This window comes from Panthera tigris, chromosome F2 (genome assembly GCF_018350195.1).
Source record: "Panthera tigris isolate Pti1 chromosome F2, P.tigris_Pti1_mat1.1, whole genome shotgun sequence".
Taxonomy (NCBI): domain Eukaryota; kingdom Metazoa; phylum Chordata; class Mammalia; order Carnivora; family Felidae; genus Panthera; species Panthera tigris.
Genome location: NC_056676.1, coordinates 65,807,003 through 65,827,926, shown reverse-complemented (window position 1 = coordinate 65,827,926; position 20,924 = coordinate 65,807,003). Strand labels below are relative to the sequence as shown.

The following is a 20,924-nucleotide window of genomic DNA, read 5'->3' as shown; positions in this document are numbered from 1 at the left end:
CCAGCAACCCACATACCTGCGAGCAAGAAAAATACATCCTTACCTTGAAAATGTTATGCTGAGTGAAATAAGCCAGACACAGAGGGACAAATATTGTATGATTCCATGTACATGAACTATCTCGAATAGGCAAATCCATTCAGACTAGATGAGAGGCTACCGGGAACAAGGGGGTGGGGGAAAGAGGGAGTTATTGTTTAATGGGTACAGTTTCTGCTTGGGGTGACACGAAGGTTTTGGAAATTGATAGTTCTAACAGTTGCCTGACATTGTAAATGTACCTGGTGCCATTGAATTGCTCACTTAAAATGGTTAAAATAGTAAATTTGGTGTATCTATCTTCTGCCACAATTAAAAAAAAATAATGTAGGGGCACCTCTGTGGCTCAGTCAGTTAAGCATCCGACCTCAGCTCAGGTCACGATCTTGTGGTTCGTGGGTTTGAACCCCACATCCAGCTCTGCACTGACAGCCCAGAGCCTGGAGTCTGCTTCAGATTCTGTGTCTCCGCACCCCCCCCCCCCCGCCCCTCTTCTGCTTGTGCACACACTCTCTTTCTCTGGAAGAAAGAAAGAAAGAAAGAAAGAAAGAAAGAAAGAAAGAAAGATCGTTGAATTTAGCACAATGGGTAGTGAATTGGATGGTGTGTGAATTACATTTCAATAAAGATATTTTTAAAAAAGAAAAATACATGCTTGCCCTTTAAGCCATTGAGTTTTGAAGAATTCGTTAAGTAGCACTAATAAGGCAATTTTAGATTGGTAGAGTAGGTGTGTAGGTATGTAGTCTATAATGAACATGTCTTATTTGTGTAATATAAAATATGCAAAATCAGCATCTATTGGGTTCCCCTAAACAGGCCCCTCTTTCTTGTTTTCCTGCCTGCTGATGGCACCAGGACTTTTCTGGACATTGTTCATCCTAATTTCGAGTGCCTCTTGGCTTCTTTCTCTATCCTTGGCAGTTAGCCAGACCCCAAGTCTTGGCTGTTCCTAGAGTACATGTCTCCACTGGCTCCCTAATCTTAGTCTCCACAGCCATCCCCTGGTCGGGCTTTTGTCGCCCTGGGCCTGGATTGTGTCGTGGGTTTCCCGGGTGGCCTCTCTGCCTGGGTCCATCCAGGCCCTGGGAGAGCAATAATTTGAATATGTTTCCATGAAGTTACCCTGTTCAGCTGGCCCTGAGGCCTTCTCTCAAAACACACACACTCAAGCACACAAACTTTCCACTCTGTAAAATGGATTTACGACAGTCTCTGTTGCCTGTCAGTATACCCACGGGTATACGAAGAGGTCCTAAAATTGATCAGCTGGATGGTGGGGGGCAGGGGTGGGTTAGGCCACTGCTCCTTCTCCATCGCTTGTTTCCCATCTGCTCTGACTCCACTTTTAGGGTTGTAATATATGGGTGTGGAAGCCTCTGGCACCTCCAGTAAGGGGACTGTTCGATTCAACATTACTTAGAAGTTGAGAAAACTAGGGGCACCTGGGTGGCTCAGTTGGTTAAGCTCCGCTCACGATCTCATGGTTCATGGGTTGGAGCCCCTTATCAGGCTCTGTGCTGACAGCTCAGAGCCCGGAGCCTGCTTCAGATTGTGTTTCTCTGTCTGCCCCTCCCCCAGTCATGCTCTGTCTCCCTCTCTCTCAAAAGTAAATAAAAAACATTAAAAAAAAAAAGTTGAGAAAACTAAAAATTCTAATGACTAATTATTGTGGCTTTCCATTCAAAACTGAAAGAGGACCAACCAAGCTGCTAAATGGATGAAAATGATTTTTGAACTATTTTTTAGGCTACAACTTGAAACATGCTCAAGGAATTGAGTTTTAGTGCTGAAATGAAACCCTTTCCACCTTTTTTCCTTCTTTATGTGAACAGTTTGTATGGATTCCATACAAACAATAAGCTGTTTTATTAATTTTTTAAAAAGAGGTGGGGTTTTTTTTTGTTTGTGATATGAAAAACAGGAATAAAATTAATGTTGAAACCCATCTTATTCTGGCAAAAAGTAATAGTCATACACTCTATGAACTACAGAGGATTAGAATGTTGCATCCATCTCTTGGATATTTGTTTTGGATTAAGTTTTACATTTTTTTCCATTTAATAATTATTCTTCAAATCTAGATATTTTTTTGATTCACCGGTACTAATAAAAATAGCAGTATGTCAATTTAGAAGTAATTTTTGGCCCTTAGAGCCTTATGGTCATGAAGAAACAAGAAGATTGCAGTTTATGTACCTATTTTTGTTGCTGAGAGACATGTTAAGGCGATCGACTACAGTTATTAATCAGAATATGTATTATATGGGGTCAAAACTCTAGGAGGCAGGGAATAAAATGGAAATAGAAGTTCGGGGCAGGGAGGTGAAATAAATGCAAACTTAACCAGCGCTAAAAGGGAGCTTGTCCATATATATTTAAAATAGACTATGGGGGGGCAGAGTGCACCCGGGTGGTTAGTGGGTTGAGCGTCCAACTCTTAGTTTTCAGCTCAGGTCACGATCCCAGGGTCGTGGGATGGAAACCCGCCTCGGGCTTGTGCTCTGTGTGGAGCACGGAGATTTTCTCTCTCTTTCTCTCCTTCTGCTCCTCCCCTCACTCTTTCTTTCTCTAAAATTAAAAACAAAAAAGCAAAAAAAAAAAAACCCACCTCTTAAAAAGAAAACAAAATAGCTTATTATTTGTATGGAATTCATAGGATATTTTGATTTCACTGGATATATGTTTAAAAAACAGTATTATTTTTAGAAAATTTGCATACACTGAAAATTACATCTTTTGTGACTGCAATTATAATGAAAAAGTTTAGACATCAACATTCTTCAAGGAGGTGCCTGAATGTTTCCAATTTATTTTAGGGGGCGCACGTGAAGAAACACGTTCTCCAGTTGCTGCTGGGGGTGGGGGGAGAGAGGCCCAGCGTTGTCTGACGCCCTGCCCCCGCCCGGGCCCTGCTACCAGCGTTTCCAACTTAAGCCGGTCGTCTAATCGCCTTGAATTTGAGTTTGCGCACCTGTAGCTGCAGAACAGGGGTGGTGCTGACCCCTTCAGGTTGTTCCCGGAGTAAATGCGCCGCCTCGGGAGAAGTGTTCGCTGGGAGGAAGAAGCGCCAGAATCCACCCAAGGGAGCGGCGCAGGGAGTGGGTAAAGAAGCAGATGAGCAAGGAAAGGGGGATCAGATTTTTGCAGAGGGAGTGACTTTTTGCTTGGCTGAAGAACGGCAAGGAAGAGGTCCCTGTCACAAGGTGCTTGACGGTGGGAAAAGCATGCGAGCCTGGAGAACAGCCCGTCTAAAGGCCAGGAGGTGGAAAGGGCTTGTTTGGGGATTCCCCCCCACCCCCGACCCCCACCTCCGGCGCTGGCACAACCTGAGGTCCTGCCAGGCCTCCGCCATCAGTCACCCACTACCAGCCAGGCCTAGGGTGGGGGTGGGGGGCTGAGTCTGCGACCCTGGTGGGCAGGTGACACTGACCACCCCTTCCTCCGGACTCAATCAGAACACAGCCGGTCGCATCCAAGAGGTGCCAAGTGGGGACCCGGCGCCTGCCCAGGTTCTGCAAGAGCGTGGGCCTCGTGGAGGCAGGGAGGAAGCACTTGTGTGTCTCAGTACAGGGACTCGCTCGGAAAAGTCTTTGAGAACTGGTGACACACGTATTTGAAAGATGGAGACACTTTTTTTAGTGGAATATTTGTACCTCCTCCCCCCGTCCCGCCCAACTCCTGCGATCTACTATCCGTAAGTACGTTTGGGTGATGATGTGGGGTCCCCTGTGTAGGGGCCTAGCCTGGTTCCCCGCACGCAGTTGTGGCGCAGTGTCCCCAGCAAGATCGAGTGGCCGCACCCCCAGACCATCCCCGCGTCCGCTCCCCTTTCCCCGCCCCTGTGCCCCGGCCAAGGGCCCGGAGAAGCTCTAGAACCAAACGGACCGCCCCGCCTCCCTTATCCAGCCTTCCGGCGCGAGGCAAACCGAAGGCCGGCTGGGTGAGGGCGGAGAGGGTTGGGCAAAGCTCCCCCTCGAGGCTATCGGGCTCGGCCAAGACTGGGTGCCCCGTGCAAACACGCCCCCCACCCCAGGCCTTCCTCCCCCCCCCCTCCCCCACCTCCCCTCCTTCTTTTCTCCCTCCTTTCCCTTGTCTTCACCTGTCGCCCCCGCCCCCCCCTTCCTTTCCTCTTTCCCTTCTCCTTCTTCCCCCTTTCCCCTCCCTCCTCCTCCTCCCTTCTCCTCCTCCTCCTCCCTTCTCCTCCTCCTCCTCCTTCCTAGTTCCTGCAGTTTGGGTCTCTTTTAGGTTTGTTGATTTATAATTTTAAATAGGCAATAGATTAACACACTTCAAGTATTTTATTTTCAACTATTCAGAGGTATACAGTGAAAAGCCTTCACCCCAGAAGAACATCAGACAAGTCCCCTAACTGAGGAACCATCTATAAAGTATCTGACCAGTCCTCAAAACTGTCAAGGCCACCAAAAACAAGGCAAGACTGAGAAACTGCCACAGCCAGGAGAAGCCTAAGGAGACATGACCATTAAATGTGATGTGGGAGCCTGCATGGGATCCTGGAACAGAAAAAGGACATTTGGGGAAAAGTAAGGAAATCCGAGGCAAGATGGACTTCAGGCAATAATATATCAATGCTGGTTCATTAACTGTAACCAAAGTACCACACTAACGTAAGATGTTGGTAATAGGGGAAACTGGGGGCGGGCTTTATGGGAACTCTGCTATCTAATTTCTCCATAAATCTAAAACTGTTAAAAAGTAACAGTTTACTTAAAAAAAAAAAAGTCTTTATCCTATCCTTGCCTCTAACCATCATTTCCACCCACTCCCAATACATAAAAATCATTGATCTTAGTTTTCTGTGTATCCGTTCAGAGATGTAGGGTGCAAATACTAGCAAATATGAATATTCTTACCCCTGCTTCATACTGTAATGATAGCACACCCCACACCCAGTTCTGCCCTTGCTTTCTTCACCTGTTTCATATCAGGCATAGAGCGTTCTGTGTTCTTGTTTTCAGCCTGGAAAGACCCTCATTCCTGTGGCCATTTCCCTGTTCATGGACTTGGGCTCTGCGATGTCTTGCAGTCCTAACACGACTTGAGGACAAAACCGAGGGCATAACCCTGGCAAACAGTGGGTGAGTTTATCTGTTGGCCTGCAGGACCCAGGAGCGACTCAGTTTGTAACAGTGGTAGACAGGGACCCCACAAGGGTTCCTATGAGGGTGTGTGTTGGGGGTTTCCCTCTCCAGCCACTCTGCCCGCGGCTCCGCGCTCCTGCACCCGCGGGTTGGCGGGGGGGGGGGGGGGGGGGGGGGGGGGGGGGGGGGGGGGGGGGGGGTGGGGGGGGTGGGGGGGGGTTGTGCAGCGACCTCACCTCGAGCACCGCCCCTGTGTTGGATCCCCCCACTCCCAGGGAGCGTGGGTGTTAGAGCTGCCCCGAGGATTGGGTAGTCGTGGGGCTCCCACCCGCAACAGTGAGTGTGGGGAACTCCCCTAGGATTGGGTGGAACCCATCCGCGAGTCCTGGGTCCAGACTGCCTGCACCACCCGCGACTCCCCCTAAAGAGACTCGATGCCCTTAAGAGCCCACCCCTGTCCCCCGGCCTCATCTGCCCTGGAGCTCGCTCGCAGTCTTTCCCCATGTTCCCCATGTGGGTCTCGCTGACCTCCCGCACTCCAGGGGTCTCTCTCCAAAATACAGAGATCTGCCACCCACCCCACCCCCAACAAAAGAGACTCTCTTTCCCCCAACTCTCAGGAGTTCTGGTGCCTGGTCTGAAGACGAAAGTATTTTCTCCACCTCCTCACACCCACCTTGCCATTCGCGCCCCTAACATCCCACCGTATCTCCCAAATTCTGGGTGATTTAAAAAAAAAAAACTCCTCCCGCAACATTTTATAATGACAAGTTTCAGAAAAATAGAAAACCTTGAAAGACTTGTAGAGTGAGTGTCAGTACGCCCACCACCTAGATCTACATTAACATCCCTCTGCTCCAGCAGACTTCGAATCTCTACCTCGCTGTCCTTGAAGTTGGCCCGCCAGCGAACTGCCTGAGTTTTTGAAGCACTTCAAACTTCCAACCGTCAGTGCATGCCCCCAAAGCCCTTCTGCACGCCGGTCGTTGGCTGGAGTTCATTCTTAATTTACGTTTCTTAAGGTAAAATTCACATACAGCGAAATATACAGATTTTAAGTGTGCCGTAATGGTAAGTGTGCCAGATGGTACATGGAAAAGTATTTACTAGTTTAATAGTTATGTATTTATTTTAAAGTGTATTAAAAAAAAAAACAGTCGCTTTCCATGTATGATAGGGACATAGTTTCCTTTAACAATGAATGTAGTATGTAAAGGGTTAGGGGGAGGGGAGGGCAAAGGAAGAGAGGGGACATCCAAGAAGCTGAGGCTGTGGCGAGGTGTCGTTTCCTGAGCTGCTGTCGCTTCTAAGAGTGGCGCAGCCGGCGAGCTCCGGGCCGCGGTGCAATCCTGGGGCGCCGGGAGGGGCTGGGCAGGCTGGATCGGGGATCTGCGGTGGGGCCGGAAAGGTGTGCATGTGTGCTTGCCTGTAAGTGTGTGTTTTCAAATCGTTATGCATCTGCGCTTCCACTCCCAAGTTTGAGGCTGGGAGTCCCTATGAACGCAGCACTCAGCACAGGGCCGGGAATACAGTAGGTGCCCAATAAGTGTTTCACTTGATCACAAGTGTGCACTTTGTAAGCACTATACAAAAGTAAGGTAGTACAGCAGCAGGAAGAATCCCACTCCTCCGTGTCCTCACTACTCAGCGCAGTGGGGTCAAGCAAGCCAGAGTGTTTGTTGATTGACAAACAGCGGAGCAGGCGGAGGAAAACTCCGCGCCGGTGGTGGGTTGCCAAGGACGCGGGTCTGGCGCCAGCGTCGGCTGTGGGGTCTCACAACCCATCGCAGACCGAAATAAAGCCGCAGCTTTCTGGGCATGCGCGCCCGGTCCCCGTACTAGCCTCATTATTCTACGGCTGCAAACAGCCTGTAGGTGCCTCGTTAGCGCAGTAGGTAGCGCGTCAGTCTCATAATCTGAAGGTCGTGAGTTCGATCCTCACACGGGGCACAATACTTTTGTTCTCTTCCCGTCTCCACTCCTGCCAGCACGAAGCGTTTTATTTGCTTGTCTGAGGACAGAAAGACACCCCCCCCCCCCCGACGTCCGCTCTTTTGCTCTTTTCCGCAAAGAGGTCTCCAGTGTGTCGTTAGGCTCGGTCTTGCCTCCCCGAAGTACCGGCGCAGGGACGCTGCGTTTAGCGCAAAGCCTCCCTTCTCTGTTCGGGTCCGGGACCGAGGACGGGAAGGCGGAGGCACGATGACCCGGGGGCACACTAGTAGACTGGTCCGCGCCGGGTGGGCCAAGACCTCGTAAGCCCTCAAGAAAGAACCGCGCCCCTCCGCCCCCCGCGTGCGGCGGCGCGGGGGGGCCCCCCGGAGGCAGCGTCCCTGCGGTGCCACTCTCCCCCGTCCTCCTGTCCTGGCCCCGGAGCACCCGCAGTCGCCGGCGGGGCGCACGGTCTGGGGTTCGGCGGCACCGGTGCTCGGGGTCCAGCAGCGCGCTGCGGGCGCCGCGGGCGCAAGGCTCGCTCGGGGAGGCGCCGGAACAGGTGGTCCCGGGAGGGGGCTGGTCCTTTTCGCTCGACAGCAGGGAAGGGTGGGCCTGCGAGCTGGCCAGGCTGCGCGGGGCACCGAGCACCGCCGTGCAGTGTGGGCTGCGGAGCTGGGAGGGGGCAGCGCCCGAGAGGGGAGGGAGAGGGGTCTTAGGGAGTTGGTGCCGGTGGCCGCTGGGGCGGCGTAGCGGGACGGGGGCCGTGTTGCAACTGCGTCCGAAACACGTGCTACAATTGCAGCCGTCACCAGCTAAGTTTCTGATCGTGCCGCACAGGTCAAATAGCCACTTAGATGGAGATGTGATAGCTGGTATCTCCCCTTCACCTTTCAAGTTTTTGACGGCGGCACTAACCTCTGCAATTTCTCCTATCAGGGATGCGATAATACTTTTGGTTTACTATCCTGAGAGGAAGCACCTTCCAGGGGCTTTCACTTAGCTCTTTTTACCGTAAGGACCCTTGGTCAGCGAGTCGTAGTGCCACTGCGGAGATTCTGCCATTTGTAGAATGTGTTTATTCTGAGTATGCATTCAGGTACTCAGAAAAGAACCACAGTTGGCTTCATGGCCCTACTGCCTCCGCTGGGATTCAAGACTTGTCCCAAGACCCTATCACCTGCCACCATTAGCTCTAACTTTGGTGGACACAGGAATTGGTGTCAATTTAGAGCCAATGTCTAGGGACCCCTGAAAGGGCTGGGTGCTTTCTTTTCCCTACTACCAATCCTTCAAGTAAATGGCAACAGGCCCCTTTGGAAAAGCTTGGGGGATTATTTATAGCATAATATGTGGCCCTCACTCCTGCAGGACCCTTCCTCAAGGGGAGCTGCCCCACCCCCCTTCAGTCAGATGGCTTTGGATCTGGAAATGAGTGTAGGTCTGGAAAGGGTGACAGGCATGGGTCTCCACTGTGACGGCTCAAGTCAGGTTTTTGGACACCAGATCTGAAGTTTCCCTGTTACATATATCAAGCAAGCAACATTTTAGTAGGCTGGCAACTATTTCATTCTTCTTTGGCAACTATTTCATTCTTTTTTTTGGTTTTTGTTTTTAGTGTTTGAGAAAGAGACAGAGTGTGAGTGGGGGGGAGGGACGGAATGTGAGTGGGGGAGGAACAGAGAGAGAGGGAGACGCAGAATCCAAAGCAGGCTCCAGGCCCGTCAGCACAGAGCCTCTGAGCTGTCAGCACAGAGCCCGATGCGGGCCTCCAACTCATGAACCTGGAGATCGTGACCTGAGCCGAAGTCAGGCGTTTAACTTACTGAGCCACCTAGGTGCCCCGATGTTTATTTATTTTTGAGAGAGAGAAAGAGAGAGAGAGAGAATGAAGGGGAAGGGGCAGACAGAGAGGGAGACACAGAATCCAAAGCAGGCTCCAGGCTCTGAGCTGTCAGCACAGAGCCCGATGCAGGCTCGAACTCGCAAACTGAGAGATCATGACCAGAGCTGAAGTCGGGGGGCTTCCCGACTGAGCCTCCCAGGTGCCCCGCAACTATTTCCTTCTTAGGCACGAGGGAATCCATTACCAAGAGCCCAAATCCGCTACTACTGCAGCTTCTGTGCTGCCCACTGCTCTAAATGGTTGTCTCTGGTAGCTGAATGCCGCCACTTAGCCTCTGCTACTACGGAATCCCGTCACGTCACCTGCACTGAAATCAGGGGGCATATCAACAATGGCATCTCTCACCCTCCCCCATCACCCACAGAATGCCACCCCAGAGCTTTTCAAGTTCACAGATACTCCCTTCACTCGGTGCCTTAACGAAGGGAGCATCTTTGGGGCTGAGCATGTGGTTGGGCAGTGAGCCAGAAGTTCGTATGTAATAAATCCACTCCTACATTCCTGCCTCCCTGAGCTTTTGGATTCTGCCATCCACATCATGCCAGGCAAACTCTGGCATCTTAATTTGATTTAAAAAAGGCAAACATTGAGTCCACGTTGCTGTCAACCAATGAAGTAAAGTGTGAGAACCACTTTTAATTGATGGGAATGCCAGTTACCAGTTTATTCTCAGCTCCAGCGTCACCCTTCCTTACCTGCCCTGCAATAACCCCCTGGACTCCAGCCCTCCTACGTGTGCAGGACACCAAGCTGTCGGCAGGGGGTGCTGGAGGAAGTGGCAGGAGGAATGGGCCTCCTCTTAGTTCCCAGGTGCTGTGCTGCTTATTCTTGCCCCGCTTCTCATAACCAGTGAGAGTGTGTGGGAATGGCCGGGGTACTCCGCCGCAGCCGTGTGCCCTGAATGCACAATCTCCCAGTGACTCCAGGGCCTCGGCCCGATGACCACTTTGCCACAATCCTCCCAACACGGAGAGGGCCTGTTCCAGGTCTGGAGCCAGAAAGCGGCCCCTGACACGCTCTCGGCACTTGCCTTCCAGCCTCGGTTTGCTGTGTCCCAGAGGGTGGTTTCCCGTGGCCCTCTCAACATGCACAGTGCAGGACGGGGCACCCCCCCCGCACCCCGCCGACAACACTCCAGGGAGTAAGAGGAGCCTCCTTTCCGAGTTAGTCCTTCATTTACTCTCCCTCGGTCCTGGGTACCCTTACATCTATACGTCTTTAAGTTAGCTATTCGCTTATAGTTCAATAACTCATTGTATCTTAAAGTTTTCCTGTTAAGATCAGCATGCCGTGGGTCTCCTAACTGGGTCCAGATAGTAACCCCAGAAGCTGTGCCGGATGCACTCCTACTAATAAATCAACCTGCTCGCAGTCTTTGTAGCGGCTCTTGCTGCTGTGACGGTCGGGGGCGGTGGTGACTGTGCAAGGGCCTTTTGCAAATGCTCAAGTCTTGCTCAACATCAGCGAGCTCATACTAGACAAGAACCATATGAGTGTAATAAACGTTAAACGGGTTAATTTATTTAACACCACTGAATTCATACTGCAGAGAAGTGCTTAAGTGTAGCCTATGTGGAGAATTTAGCTGAAGCCCCGAATTTATCCAACACTGAACCATTTACACCAGAGAGAAACCTTATGAATGTAATAAATATGAAAAGGCCTTTAGAAACTGCTCTGCTTTCACAAATTCAAGGATTCAAGGGAGTACCAGAGAGAAGATACCAGGAGTGGGAAGAATTTTTGCTAAGCTCAACCTTTATTCAATTCCCAGAGAATTTACATTATAAAGAATCTGGGGGTAAGTTGAAGCTATGCCAAGAAGCAGAAAGGGATAATCAGAAATGTGTTTATGTATTTTATGAAGTGTGATAGCCTTTGAAATGCCAACCAAGCACATATGACTGGAGAGTCAAGCAAATATCTGAAATCTGCTAAGGCAGTGACGTTAGCAAGAGTATTACTGGGAGAACTGTAGATTCAGAGAAAATTAAGAATGTGATAAGAACTTCATTTGGGTGTTAGTATGCATAACTCACTTTCACTGGATAAAGGGAAGCTTTTTTTAAATGAAATACTGTAATACTATAAAAGAGATGTGGGTAGTTGCAAAACCAGTCTGAGTAGGTTTAAGTTTTCACAGAAGGGGACCTGAAGTAGAGGTAAAAATGGGCCTTATACAGCTGATTCTGGCTGGCAGGATCAGGAATATTTAAAAATTTATTTCTTAATGTTTATTTTTGAGAGAGAGAGAGAGAGACAGAGAGACAGCACAAACAGGGGAGGGGTAGAGAGAGGGAGACACAGAATCTGCAGCAGGCTCCAGGCTCTGGGCTTGTCAGCACAGGACCTGATGAGGGGCTCAAACTCAAAACTGTGAGATCATGATCTGAGCCAAAGTCGGACGCTTAATGACTGAGCCACCCAGGCGCCCAGGATTGGGAATATTTTAGAATTTGAATGCTTTTAAGTGACCAAGCAATTTCTAGTTCACCCAAGTTCCCATCATTATACATTTTATATTCTGTGACTTCCCTGTTGCCAAACACATACCAGCCTGGCCCTTGAAGGCACGTTTGTGACGACCTGCAAATGAACAAAAAAGTAGACTGAAGAAAGTGCTCTTGGGAAACCAATGCCTTGCCTCAGGACTTTGCCTATTAGCCAAGAGAGCATTTTGCTTACTGAAGTATTTGGTTTACTATAAGATTAGGCTTTATGACCACAGAAACAAGAATTACTATTACGTATTACATGCTTACTATATGTCAAGCACAATACCAGAACTTTACATTATCTTAATCCTCACCTCAAGTCCCTGAGCTATTTCTATCTTTCCTTTTATTTTTTTTAAGATTTTAAGTAATCTCTACATCCAACATGGGGCTTGAATTCACAACCTCAAGATTAAGAGTCACATGCTCTACCAACTGAGCAGGGCAGGTGCCCCTTTACCTTCCTTTTATAAAGGGGTTCACGGGGGCACCTGGCTGGCTCAGTCGGTTAAGCATTTGATTTTGGCTCAAGTTATGATCCCAAGGTTGTGGGATTGAGCCTTGGGATTCTCGTTCCCTCTCCCTCTGCCCCTCCCAACTTGCGCACGCACATGCACTCAGAATAAACTTTAAAAAAAAGAAAAAGAAATGGTTCAGGGAAGGTTCCAGAAGTAATCTGCCCTAGATGATGAAGTTGTGAGGAGCCCTGTTATGGAGCTCAGGGCCCAAGTGAGAGAGCAGCCAGTGCTGTCCGGAGAAGGAGAGACGGGAGACCCCAGGGTGGGCTCACCAGCAAAGAGGAGACCCCGCCGCCGGGGGACAGCACGCTGTGGTGCACACTGTCGGTGCCCTAAATTTCCTGCTGCCTTCCCCCTCAGTTCTGGTCGGACAGTTGTTGAGATGGTTTCCTGTTCTTTACTTTTCTGTTTATCTTTAAAATAAACTCTCATCAACTAAAGTTAGAGGTTTATGCTGGTCCTTGTGACCTGAAAGATCCTAATACGAGCTTTAATAGCTTCACAAATTTTATTATGAAAGTACAAGAAGACATTTACAAGCCCAAAAGCATCAGAATGAAATAGTCCACATAATTTTTATACATACATTTTTCTATACAAAAAGTTGATTTCTGTAGGGATATAAAATAAATAATGTAAAAATCAGTGCCACTGATTGCCAAGTAGGTTTCTCTCTCTCCACCTCAAGGTGACCAGCCTCCTACGTGGCCAAAAGATGAGGTGTTCGGCATCTGTTACGAGCCTGGGCCGTGAGCCTCTGGCGAAGATTTCTCACTCTCTCCATAAGATCCTGTTCCATGGTGTCCCATTGTACTCTTCTTTGATTTAAAGAAACTTGAAAACAAAATTTTAAGATAACAATAGTTTAATGTTCTGATATTAGCAACGATACAGCATGGATTTTAAAGGTAAACATGTTGCAAAAAATCAGTAATGAAATGATATTTGAAAAACCAAATTTCTTTAACAAAAAGCTTAATGTGTTGTTCCCTATACTGTTTCATTTACAAGCCAAGTATTTATTTGTTGAATTGAATGAATGTTATCAGAGAAAGAGAACTCATCTACTTTTGGTTATTTACCATTTGTTTTTTATTTGGGGGAGATAGACAATCTTTATTTATTAAAAATAATTTTTTTAATTTTTTTAATTTTTAATTATTTAATATATTTTAATTATTTAATAATATAAATAATTTTATTTTTGAGAGAGACAGAGAGAGAGTGGGGGAGGGACAGCGAGAGGGAGACACAGAATCCCAAGCAGGTTCCAGGCTCTGGGCCGTCAGCACAGAGCCCGACGCGGGGCTTAAACCTGAGCCGAAGTTGGATGCTTAACCGACCGAACCACCCAGGCACCCCGTCAATCTTTTAAATTAGGAACAAATCTTGTCCCAGAGAGGATGAGTGAGTTCTTTGCAACAGTAAGTTTCCTCACTATGATGCTTAATGGTATTGAAACAAAGCATTCTGAGTTGCCAAAATTAATATTTAGAAATGTATACCAAGACTACTTTCCCAATGACTAAATACAAATAAATCAAATGGTTTTAATAGTGGCCAACACAGGGAGAGTCAAATTAAAATATTACAGTGTGTCTAACCAAGTGTAACAGCCATTTCATACTGAGTTGGGGGCGGGGGGGGGTGGCTAGTAAACACTGGAATCTGAAGAAAAAAAAAAGCCCCTTAAAAATACACTTCTCTCAGGGCACCTGGGTGGCACTGTGGGTTAAGTGTCTGACTTCGGCTCAGGTCATGATCCCATGGTTCATGGGTTTAAGTCCCACGTGGGCTCTGCGCTGACAGTGTGGAGCCTGCTTGGGATTCTCTCTCTCCCTCTCTCTCTGACCCTCCCCCACATGCATGCTCTCGCTCTCAAAATAAATAAACTTAAAAAAAAAAATCCACTTCTCTTAAATGTAGTTACATATTCAGTCAGCTCCAATTCCAGAAAACTATATTTTCCTCCAAAGGAATACAATGTTTATGGTCTTATTTTGCTGCTAAATAACCTAAACTAACCAAATGTCTTGAACTTGATTTTCTAATTTAGAATTATCTAACTAAAAATTTAAGTTCTGACATGTCAGCAGAGAGAACAGTTGAGAATCTCGTGTACTTTCATTTGACTGATGCATGGCTTTTGGTTTAATTTATATTCTGACACAGAATTTACAGATACATGTAAAGTATGAGTTAACAAAGATATACAGTACTAGAGTCTCATGACTTGTTATTTATTAGGTATATTTCTTATAAAGCTTGTTTGTCTTTAGAGGGCACTGTATAAAAATCTGTTCTTTTTTTTTAATGTTTATTTTTGAGAGACACAGAGAGACACAGAGCGTGAGTGAGGGAAGGGCAGAGAGAGAGGGAGACACAGAATCCAAAGCAGGCTCCAGGCTCTGAACTGTCAGCACAGAGCCCAACACAGGGCTCGAACTCACAGACTGCGAGATCGTGACCTGAACCGAAGTCGGACGCCCAACCGACTGAACCACTCAGGTGCCCCTAAAAATCTGTTCTTCTAAAAGAACTCAAAAGATCTTGTTAAATTCTGCTTCTTCTATATGACAGTTTTATTGAAAAAGTCGGTGGAAATCAAAGTCTAACAGGGTTTCTTGTTCCTTCCCCCATTTTAAAAAGAAATCAAATACTTCATTGGGAAAACTGTCAGCTCCTTTATGAGTTAATGACCATATTTCTGACCCACCCTGTCCCTTCCAAAAATAAAAACTTCAGTGGATCAAGTGGAGGGATCAAAGGTTGGCTAATCAGGGCGCCTGGGTGACTCTTGACTTCCGCTCAGGTCATGATCTCACAGTTCAGGAGTTTGAGCCCCGTATCGGGATCTGTGCTGACGGTGCAGAGCCTGCTTGGGATGCTCTCTCTCCCTCTCTCTCTGCCCTTCCCCTGCTCCTCTTCTCACTTGTTCTCAACAAAAGAGTTCAGCTCATCAGCATGAAGCCGATGGTCTCCAGCAGTTCCAACACCAGTGGCCTCAGCGGTCCATCACGGTGCCGAGAGCAAACACACATTTTCAGTGGCTGCTGGATGGAGCCCAGCCCAGAAGAAGAGAGTCAGAAAATTTCAAATACGTAATAGCTTTGAAAACTAATGCTCAGATTTTCTTTCCAGAAGCATGTAAAAAAGTTACGAATGTCATTAATGTAGTGAGTAACAGACTTCTGTAGCAGCCCGCGACCGTTTCTGGACAATGAAATTCATTCCGGTGCTAATGAAATCGCATCGATATCTGGCAAACGCTCCTGACTTGGTTTCGGTCTGATCTCTTTTTAACTCCCCATTAGAAATTTGAGAATTTTGCTCCCTCCATTTCAGGATTGCCATTATCCATGCCCTGGGAAGATGGCATCAATATGCTGTAAATATAATTCAAGCCACAATCTTGCTTAAATTAATGCTAAATTTTAAATGGCAGAAGAGGGGCACCTGGGCGGCCCAGTAGGCTGGGCGTCCAACTCTTGATCTCAGCTCAGGTCATGAAGTCACGGTTCACGAGATCGAGCCCCGAGTTGGGCTCTGTGCTGACAGCAAGGAGCCTGCTTGGGATTCTCTCTCCCTTTCTCTCTGCCCCTCCCCAGCTCATGTGATCTCTCTCTCTCTCTCTCAAATAATAAAACTTTAAACAAATAAGTGAATGAATGATAAATGATAGAAGAAATATTTATTGCTTATCAACTTACTGTGTGTTGAGGAATCCACTTCAGAACTGTCCTTTAATTGTGAGGTTCTAGGCACATAGCCTGAGGCAGCCTGTCCACTTTGGCATCTGGGCACTGTCACAGCAGTGAGGAGATAGAGAAGACATGTGGGAGCGAGTAGGAAGCCTTTCTTAATTGCAAACCGTCCCTAGGAAATTACAACTGCCAAGGATGAAAGCCCCTAATGTTTCTATCGAGAGGAGCGCCATCACCATTCTGGAGGCAGGGTAAGTGCAGTGAAGAGCTGAAGTTCTGGTGACGTATTTTATTTATTTATTTTTAATTGATTTATTCTTGAGAGAGGGAGAGAGGACTTAAGCAGGAGAGGGGCAGAGACAGAGGAAGAGAGAGAGAGAGAATCCCACTGGCAGGGCAGCTAGGCGCCGCTAGCTAGCTAAAGGTGTTTTTAAAATATGTCCCCAAGGGGCACCTGGGTGGCTCAGTCTGTTAAGCGTCCGACGCTTGATTTCAGCTCCGGTCACAATCTCGCGGGTTGTGGGCTCGAGCCCCTGTTGGGCTCTGCTTGCACAGGGCCTGCTTGGGATTCTCCCTCTGCCCCTCCCCCACTCTCTCAAAATAAATACATTTAAAAAAAAAGACACCTTTAGCTAAAACAAAAAGCCAACAAAGAATTCAAAAGTAGCGACGTTAGGACAGAAACCCCAAACATTTCTTGGAAAAGATCATGAACTGTGATGAGCAAGCGCTCCCCGAGGACTACAGGGAGCCCACCTCTGGCGGCTTCCTGCACGCGGGGCCTAATCTCAGCAGCAGAGAGCAAACGAGAAGCTGCGAGAGGCAGGCGCCCCTGAGACCTTCCGGAGCAGCTGGCACAGCAGTGTTCCAGAACCGACCTGGGGCCTCGCCTGGTCTGAATCACTCTCATCTCAAAAGTTATATTTGCCCCTCAGCTGTGTCTTCTCTGTTCTCCAACTCCTACAGCCTTTCATCCAGTAAGACACCAAGGTCTTTGATTTTTCATCCTCACAAGAGTCATGACTGTTCCTTCCTTTCTACTCCCATTACTAGGGTCCAAGCCTCCAGGAGTCAGGCCCACTGGAGTTACACTGACTCATTAAGATGCCTGCCTTTTACCTGGTCTCAAGGGCTTTAGCTAATGGTTCAATGAGTCATTAAGACTATTTGGGGCTAATTATCAAATGACTAATTTGAACTGGTGTGGGGAAATGGAATGTAAGCCTCATCTTCAAAATATCTGAAGGGCTGTCATGTGGCAGAGGTAATAGATATAATCTGCATTTGCTCCAAAGAACGGTTTCTAATGAGAGAATTTACTAAAACACACACACACACACACACACACACACACACACACACAAAACCCTATTCAACTTTACAGAAGGAAGACATAGCTTTTAAATAAAATACTGGCAGAAATAGAATCAGGTAGTGAGCTCACCAGCTCCGTGATATTCTGGCATAAGCTAGATACGCACTATTCGCTACTGTAGTGTCGCAGAGAGGATTCACAGGGCAGGCCCTGGTTCTCCAGATCCTTCCAAGTCTGACACCCCACTGTGCCTTGTCTTGCATCCGTCCTCTAAAACCCATCGTGCCCGTGGCTGTTTACATCCCCTTCACAAAGGGCCACGGTGTAAACACGAGGTACCTGTTCCAGTGCCGAATGGTCCCCTCTGCCTACAGCCATGTTTCACACACTGCTGAGCAGACTCGCCTATGAAATTGTACAACAAAAATCCAGCTTTCTAGCTTCTATCCCAATTCTCCCTAATTCAATCACTGTAGGTGAGGTCCTGAGTATGTATTTTTTTAATCTGTAATTTACCAAAAAAAAAAAAGAAAAAAAAGCTAATTGTAACAAATTTGAACGCATAAAGTAAAAAGCCAAAAAGTTCCTTTCATGTACTTTTTGTACCACAGTTTATTATTTTTCTTCACTTAATGTAATATATTTTAAAGCCCCAAAGGTGATTCATATTAGTTTAAATCAGTATTTATGTACTGAATTTGTATTATGAGTATCACAAAATCCAAAAGGAATAAAAGGTACGTACTACCATTCCTTCCTTTTCGTAACCCTGTGCACCAAGTTCCTTCCCCAGGAGGTAAGCCCTACACTAGTGTTTCCAGGTCATTCTGCTGTGTAGCCAGGTTGGCAAACAGGATGTGGCCCGATTCCTGAGCCTGGCACTGATGGTCCCTGTCTTCTTCAGTGGTCTCGATAACTACTCTGCTCCAGCTGGTCTAACTTCTGTCACCACCACGGGCAACTTTCTCCCATGGATTAATTGCATCCAACATGTTCTATCATGTATGAGTGGAGTTCATGGAGGCTTTGGTTGGTGAATCCACAAAAATTATAAGGGAAAACACTCTGTGTGTGTGTGCGCATGTTCCTGGCAAGATTCTCACAGGGGCCTACGGACCGTACATGGTTTTGCCATAGACAATGGTGTGCCGCCATGCTAGAGCCGTAACAAAATGGAACATCACCCGGTCTCTACGTTCTCATTTTACAAATGAGCAAAGTGAAGACCAGTCAACATTTCGGAACAAATCCAAATGAAGAAACACAAGTGGCTAAATAAACTGCCCCGAGGTCTACAGCTTAGTGACTCCGGCCAAGTTTCACGGACCATAAAGCTGGGACTAGGACCCAGTGCGCCTGCCGCCCGGGCCGGGGTCTTGCGCCACACGGTGAAACCCTCCCTCTGAGTGTGTTCCTGTGGCACCAGGCCTGTCCTCTTTTTAAAGGCCCAGTAATTTAAAACCTGGTCAAACGGCCCCACCTGTTACCACCTGGGAACAGCACTTACTAACGTCTTTTTTTAAAATAACGGTTCACTGACATATAATCCACATACCAGAAAATTGATCCCGGTGAAGTGTACGATTCAGCGTTCTCAGTATATTCCCAGAGTTGTACAACCATCACCACTGATCTAGAACGTTTTCATCATCCCAACTCCTCGCAGCCATTTGTGGTCACCCTCCCGATCCCCCTGAAACCACCAGTCGAGTTTCTGCCTCTATGGATCTGCCTGTTCTAAACATTTCACGTGAATAAAATCATAGGATATATGTACTTTCGTGTCTGGCTCCTTAAACTTAGCATAAGGTTTTTAAGATTCACCCACATTTTTATTGCTATGGAAGTTTCCATCGTATGGATATACTATATTCTGTCGGCTGATTCCTGGTCTGATGGATATCCAGGTTGTTTATACTTTTTGGCTATTATGAATAATGATGCTATGCACATTCACGTACAGGTTTTTGTGTGGACGTGTTTCCGAATCTCCCGGGCACATGCCTACGAATGGAACGGCCGGATCACAAAGCTACCCTACACTTACCCCTCCGAGAAGCTGCCAGACTGTCTCCCAAAGTACACCACGTTACATCCCCTCTAGCACTGTTCCAATTGTTCTCTGACCCTCGTCAGCACGTGTTATTATTGTCTAATTACGGTCATGCTAGTGGGTGTGAAATAGTATCTCACTGTGTTTTTGTATTTAAAAAATGTTTTCCTCATGTGGTTTTGGTTTGTATTTCCCTGATGACTAATGAAGTTAAACAGCTTTTCATGTGTGTATTGTAGTCATGTGTATCTTCTTTGGAGAACTGTAAATTCGTATCTTTTGCCCATTTAAAACTCTGGACTAAAAAAAAATAAAAATAAAAAAATACAACTCTGGACTAATACTGTTTTACAGGACGTGACTATTCAGCTACAATGTAAGTTTATGGACCTGGGATTTTAGGGGTAGCAAGCGCCATTCACATTGTCCAGAAGGTTCTGTTTTCTAGAAAATAATAAGAATTTCCTCCCCCACTGCTAATAAAGATTTGACACTAAGCAAAAATTTGAAATAAATGACCCGTCACTGGCACACTCTTATCTGGTTCCTACTGCATACTCCTCTATTCTAGGCCCTGAGTGACAAACCAATGCTGAGCACCTCCAATCAAAATGCCATTTTCCTAATTACAGCTGATTATCTTCCAGTGTTAAGATCAAATGACTGATTTCATTTATACACCCTGATTAAGAAAATGACAAATCCTTACACATTTGCCTTTTGAAAAATGGATGATTCTTAACCAAATGGTCTCTCATTGGTGAAATTTAGGAAAGTTCCAAAAAAGTTAGGTAGCATGGTGGGAAGAGCCCATGGAGGCAGAGGGGCTAATATGCAAGACTACTGATTTCTGATGAGGGAAGGGGAAGAAGCTTTTTGTAGTTTCTTCCTTTTTTGTACTTCTAAATCCATAGCTTCTCTAAAAGCCACATGAATTGTCTCTTCCTGGAGGAGGGGTGAGTGTGAGAGGGTTAGTGACAGGTCGCGGCTCCACTGGTTACTGTCTTCTGTAGGCCAGTTGTAAATATTTACTTTTTTTTTTTTAATTTTTTTTTTAACATTTATTCATATTTTGAGAGACAGAGCATGAGTGGGGGAGGGGCAGAGAGAGGGGGAGACAGAATCCGAAGAAGGCTCCAGCCTCTGAACTGACAGCACAGAGCCCGACGCGGGGCTCAAACTCACAGACTGTGAGATCATGACCTGAGATGAAGTCAGACGCTTAACCAACTGAGCCACCTAGCCCTGTAAATATTTACTTTGTGCAACGAGTGACACTCTTCTCTCCCTGCTTCTTCATGGGCTGGGGTGCTATCTGGGACCTAAATCTAAAGTATGACAGCTGGGGTGCCTGGGTGGCTCAGTCAGTTGAGCATCCAACTCTTGATTTTGGCTCAGGTCATGATCTCATGGTTGTGGGGTGGAGTCCCGCATTGGGCTGTGCTCACAGCACGAGCCTACTTTACATTCTCTCTCTCCCCCTGCCCCCCTCCGCCCCATGCTCATTCGCATTCTCTCTCAAATACACACACACAAAAAAGTACGAGGGCTAATGAGGAGTTTTAAAAGTAGGCATAATTAGATGATGATGCACCTGACCTACATTTCTACTTTTCAAATTTGTGAATTTTAAAAGTTACGCACATAGTGACATTATTCATAAAAGCCAAGAAGTGGACACCATCTAAATGGATAAATGAAATGTGGAGTACCTACACAACGCAATACAGGCCCTAAAAAGGAATGAAATCCTAATGCATGCTGCAACATGGCTGAACCTTAAAACATTAGGCGAAGGGAAAGAAGTCAGACACAAAAGACCATAGATCATTGGACTCCGTTTATAGGAAGCTTCCTAAG

The 20,924-nt window shown here is 47.0% G+C and overlaps 1 protein-coding gene, 1 long non-coding RNA gene and 1 other non-coding gene across 9 annotated transcripts in view; 2 read left to right on the top strand and 1 right to left on the bottom strand.

Annotated features, from left to right (window-relative positions):
* The first annotated feature begins 4,252 nt into the window (after nucleotides 1-4,252).
* Nucleotides 4,253-19,540, top strand: LOC102967275. 4 transcript variants are annotated; one of them, XR_006213294.1, is made up of 6 exons: nucleotides 4,253-4,670; nucleotides 5,022-5,141; nucleotides 6,009-6,166; nucleotides 12,681-12,900; nucleotides 15,873-15,947; nucleotides 18,975-19,540. It is a non-coding gene; the product is annotated as an uncharacterized LOC102967275 (long non-coding RNA). The 4 variants fall into 4 exon arrangements; XR_001509669.2 differs by having other exon boundaries at nucleotides 15,754-15,947; XR_006213295.1 differs by lacking the exon at nucleotides 18,975-19,540 and adding an exon at nucleotides 17,916-18,838.
* TRNAM-CAU lies at nucleotides 7,022-7,094 on the top strand. The gene has a single exon. It is a non-coding gene; the product is annotated as a tRNA-Met (tRNA).
* Nucleotides 12,693-20,924, bottom strand: part of TBC1D31 (TBC1 domain family member 31) — an 80,667-nt gene continuing 72,435 nt past the window's right edge. For 3 of the 4 annotated variants that reach the window (XM_042973688.1, XM_007076819.3, XM_042973691.1), the window contains 2 exons: nucleotides 15,703-15,795; nucleotides 12,693-12,826 (listed from right to left, as the gene is read on the bottom strand). In XM_042973688.1, the coding sequence (XP_042829622.1) occupies nucleotides 12,693-12,826; nucleotides 15,703-15,795 (227 nt within the window). The remainder of the gene's footprint in view (nucleotides 12,827-15,702; nucleotides 15,796-20,924) is intronic. The other variant, XM_042973690.1, reaches the window with a different exon arrangement.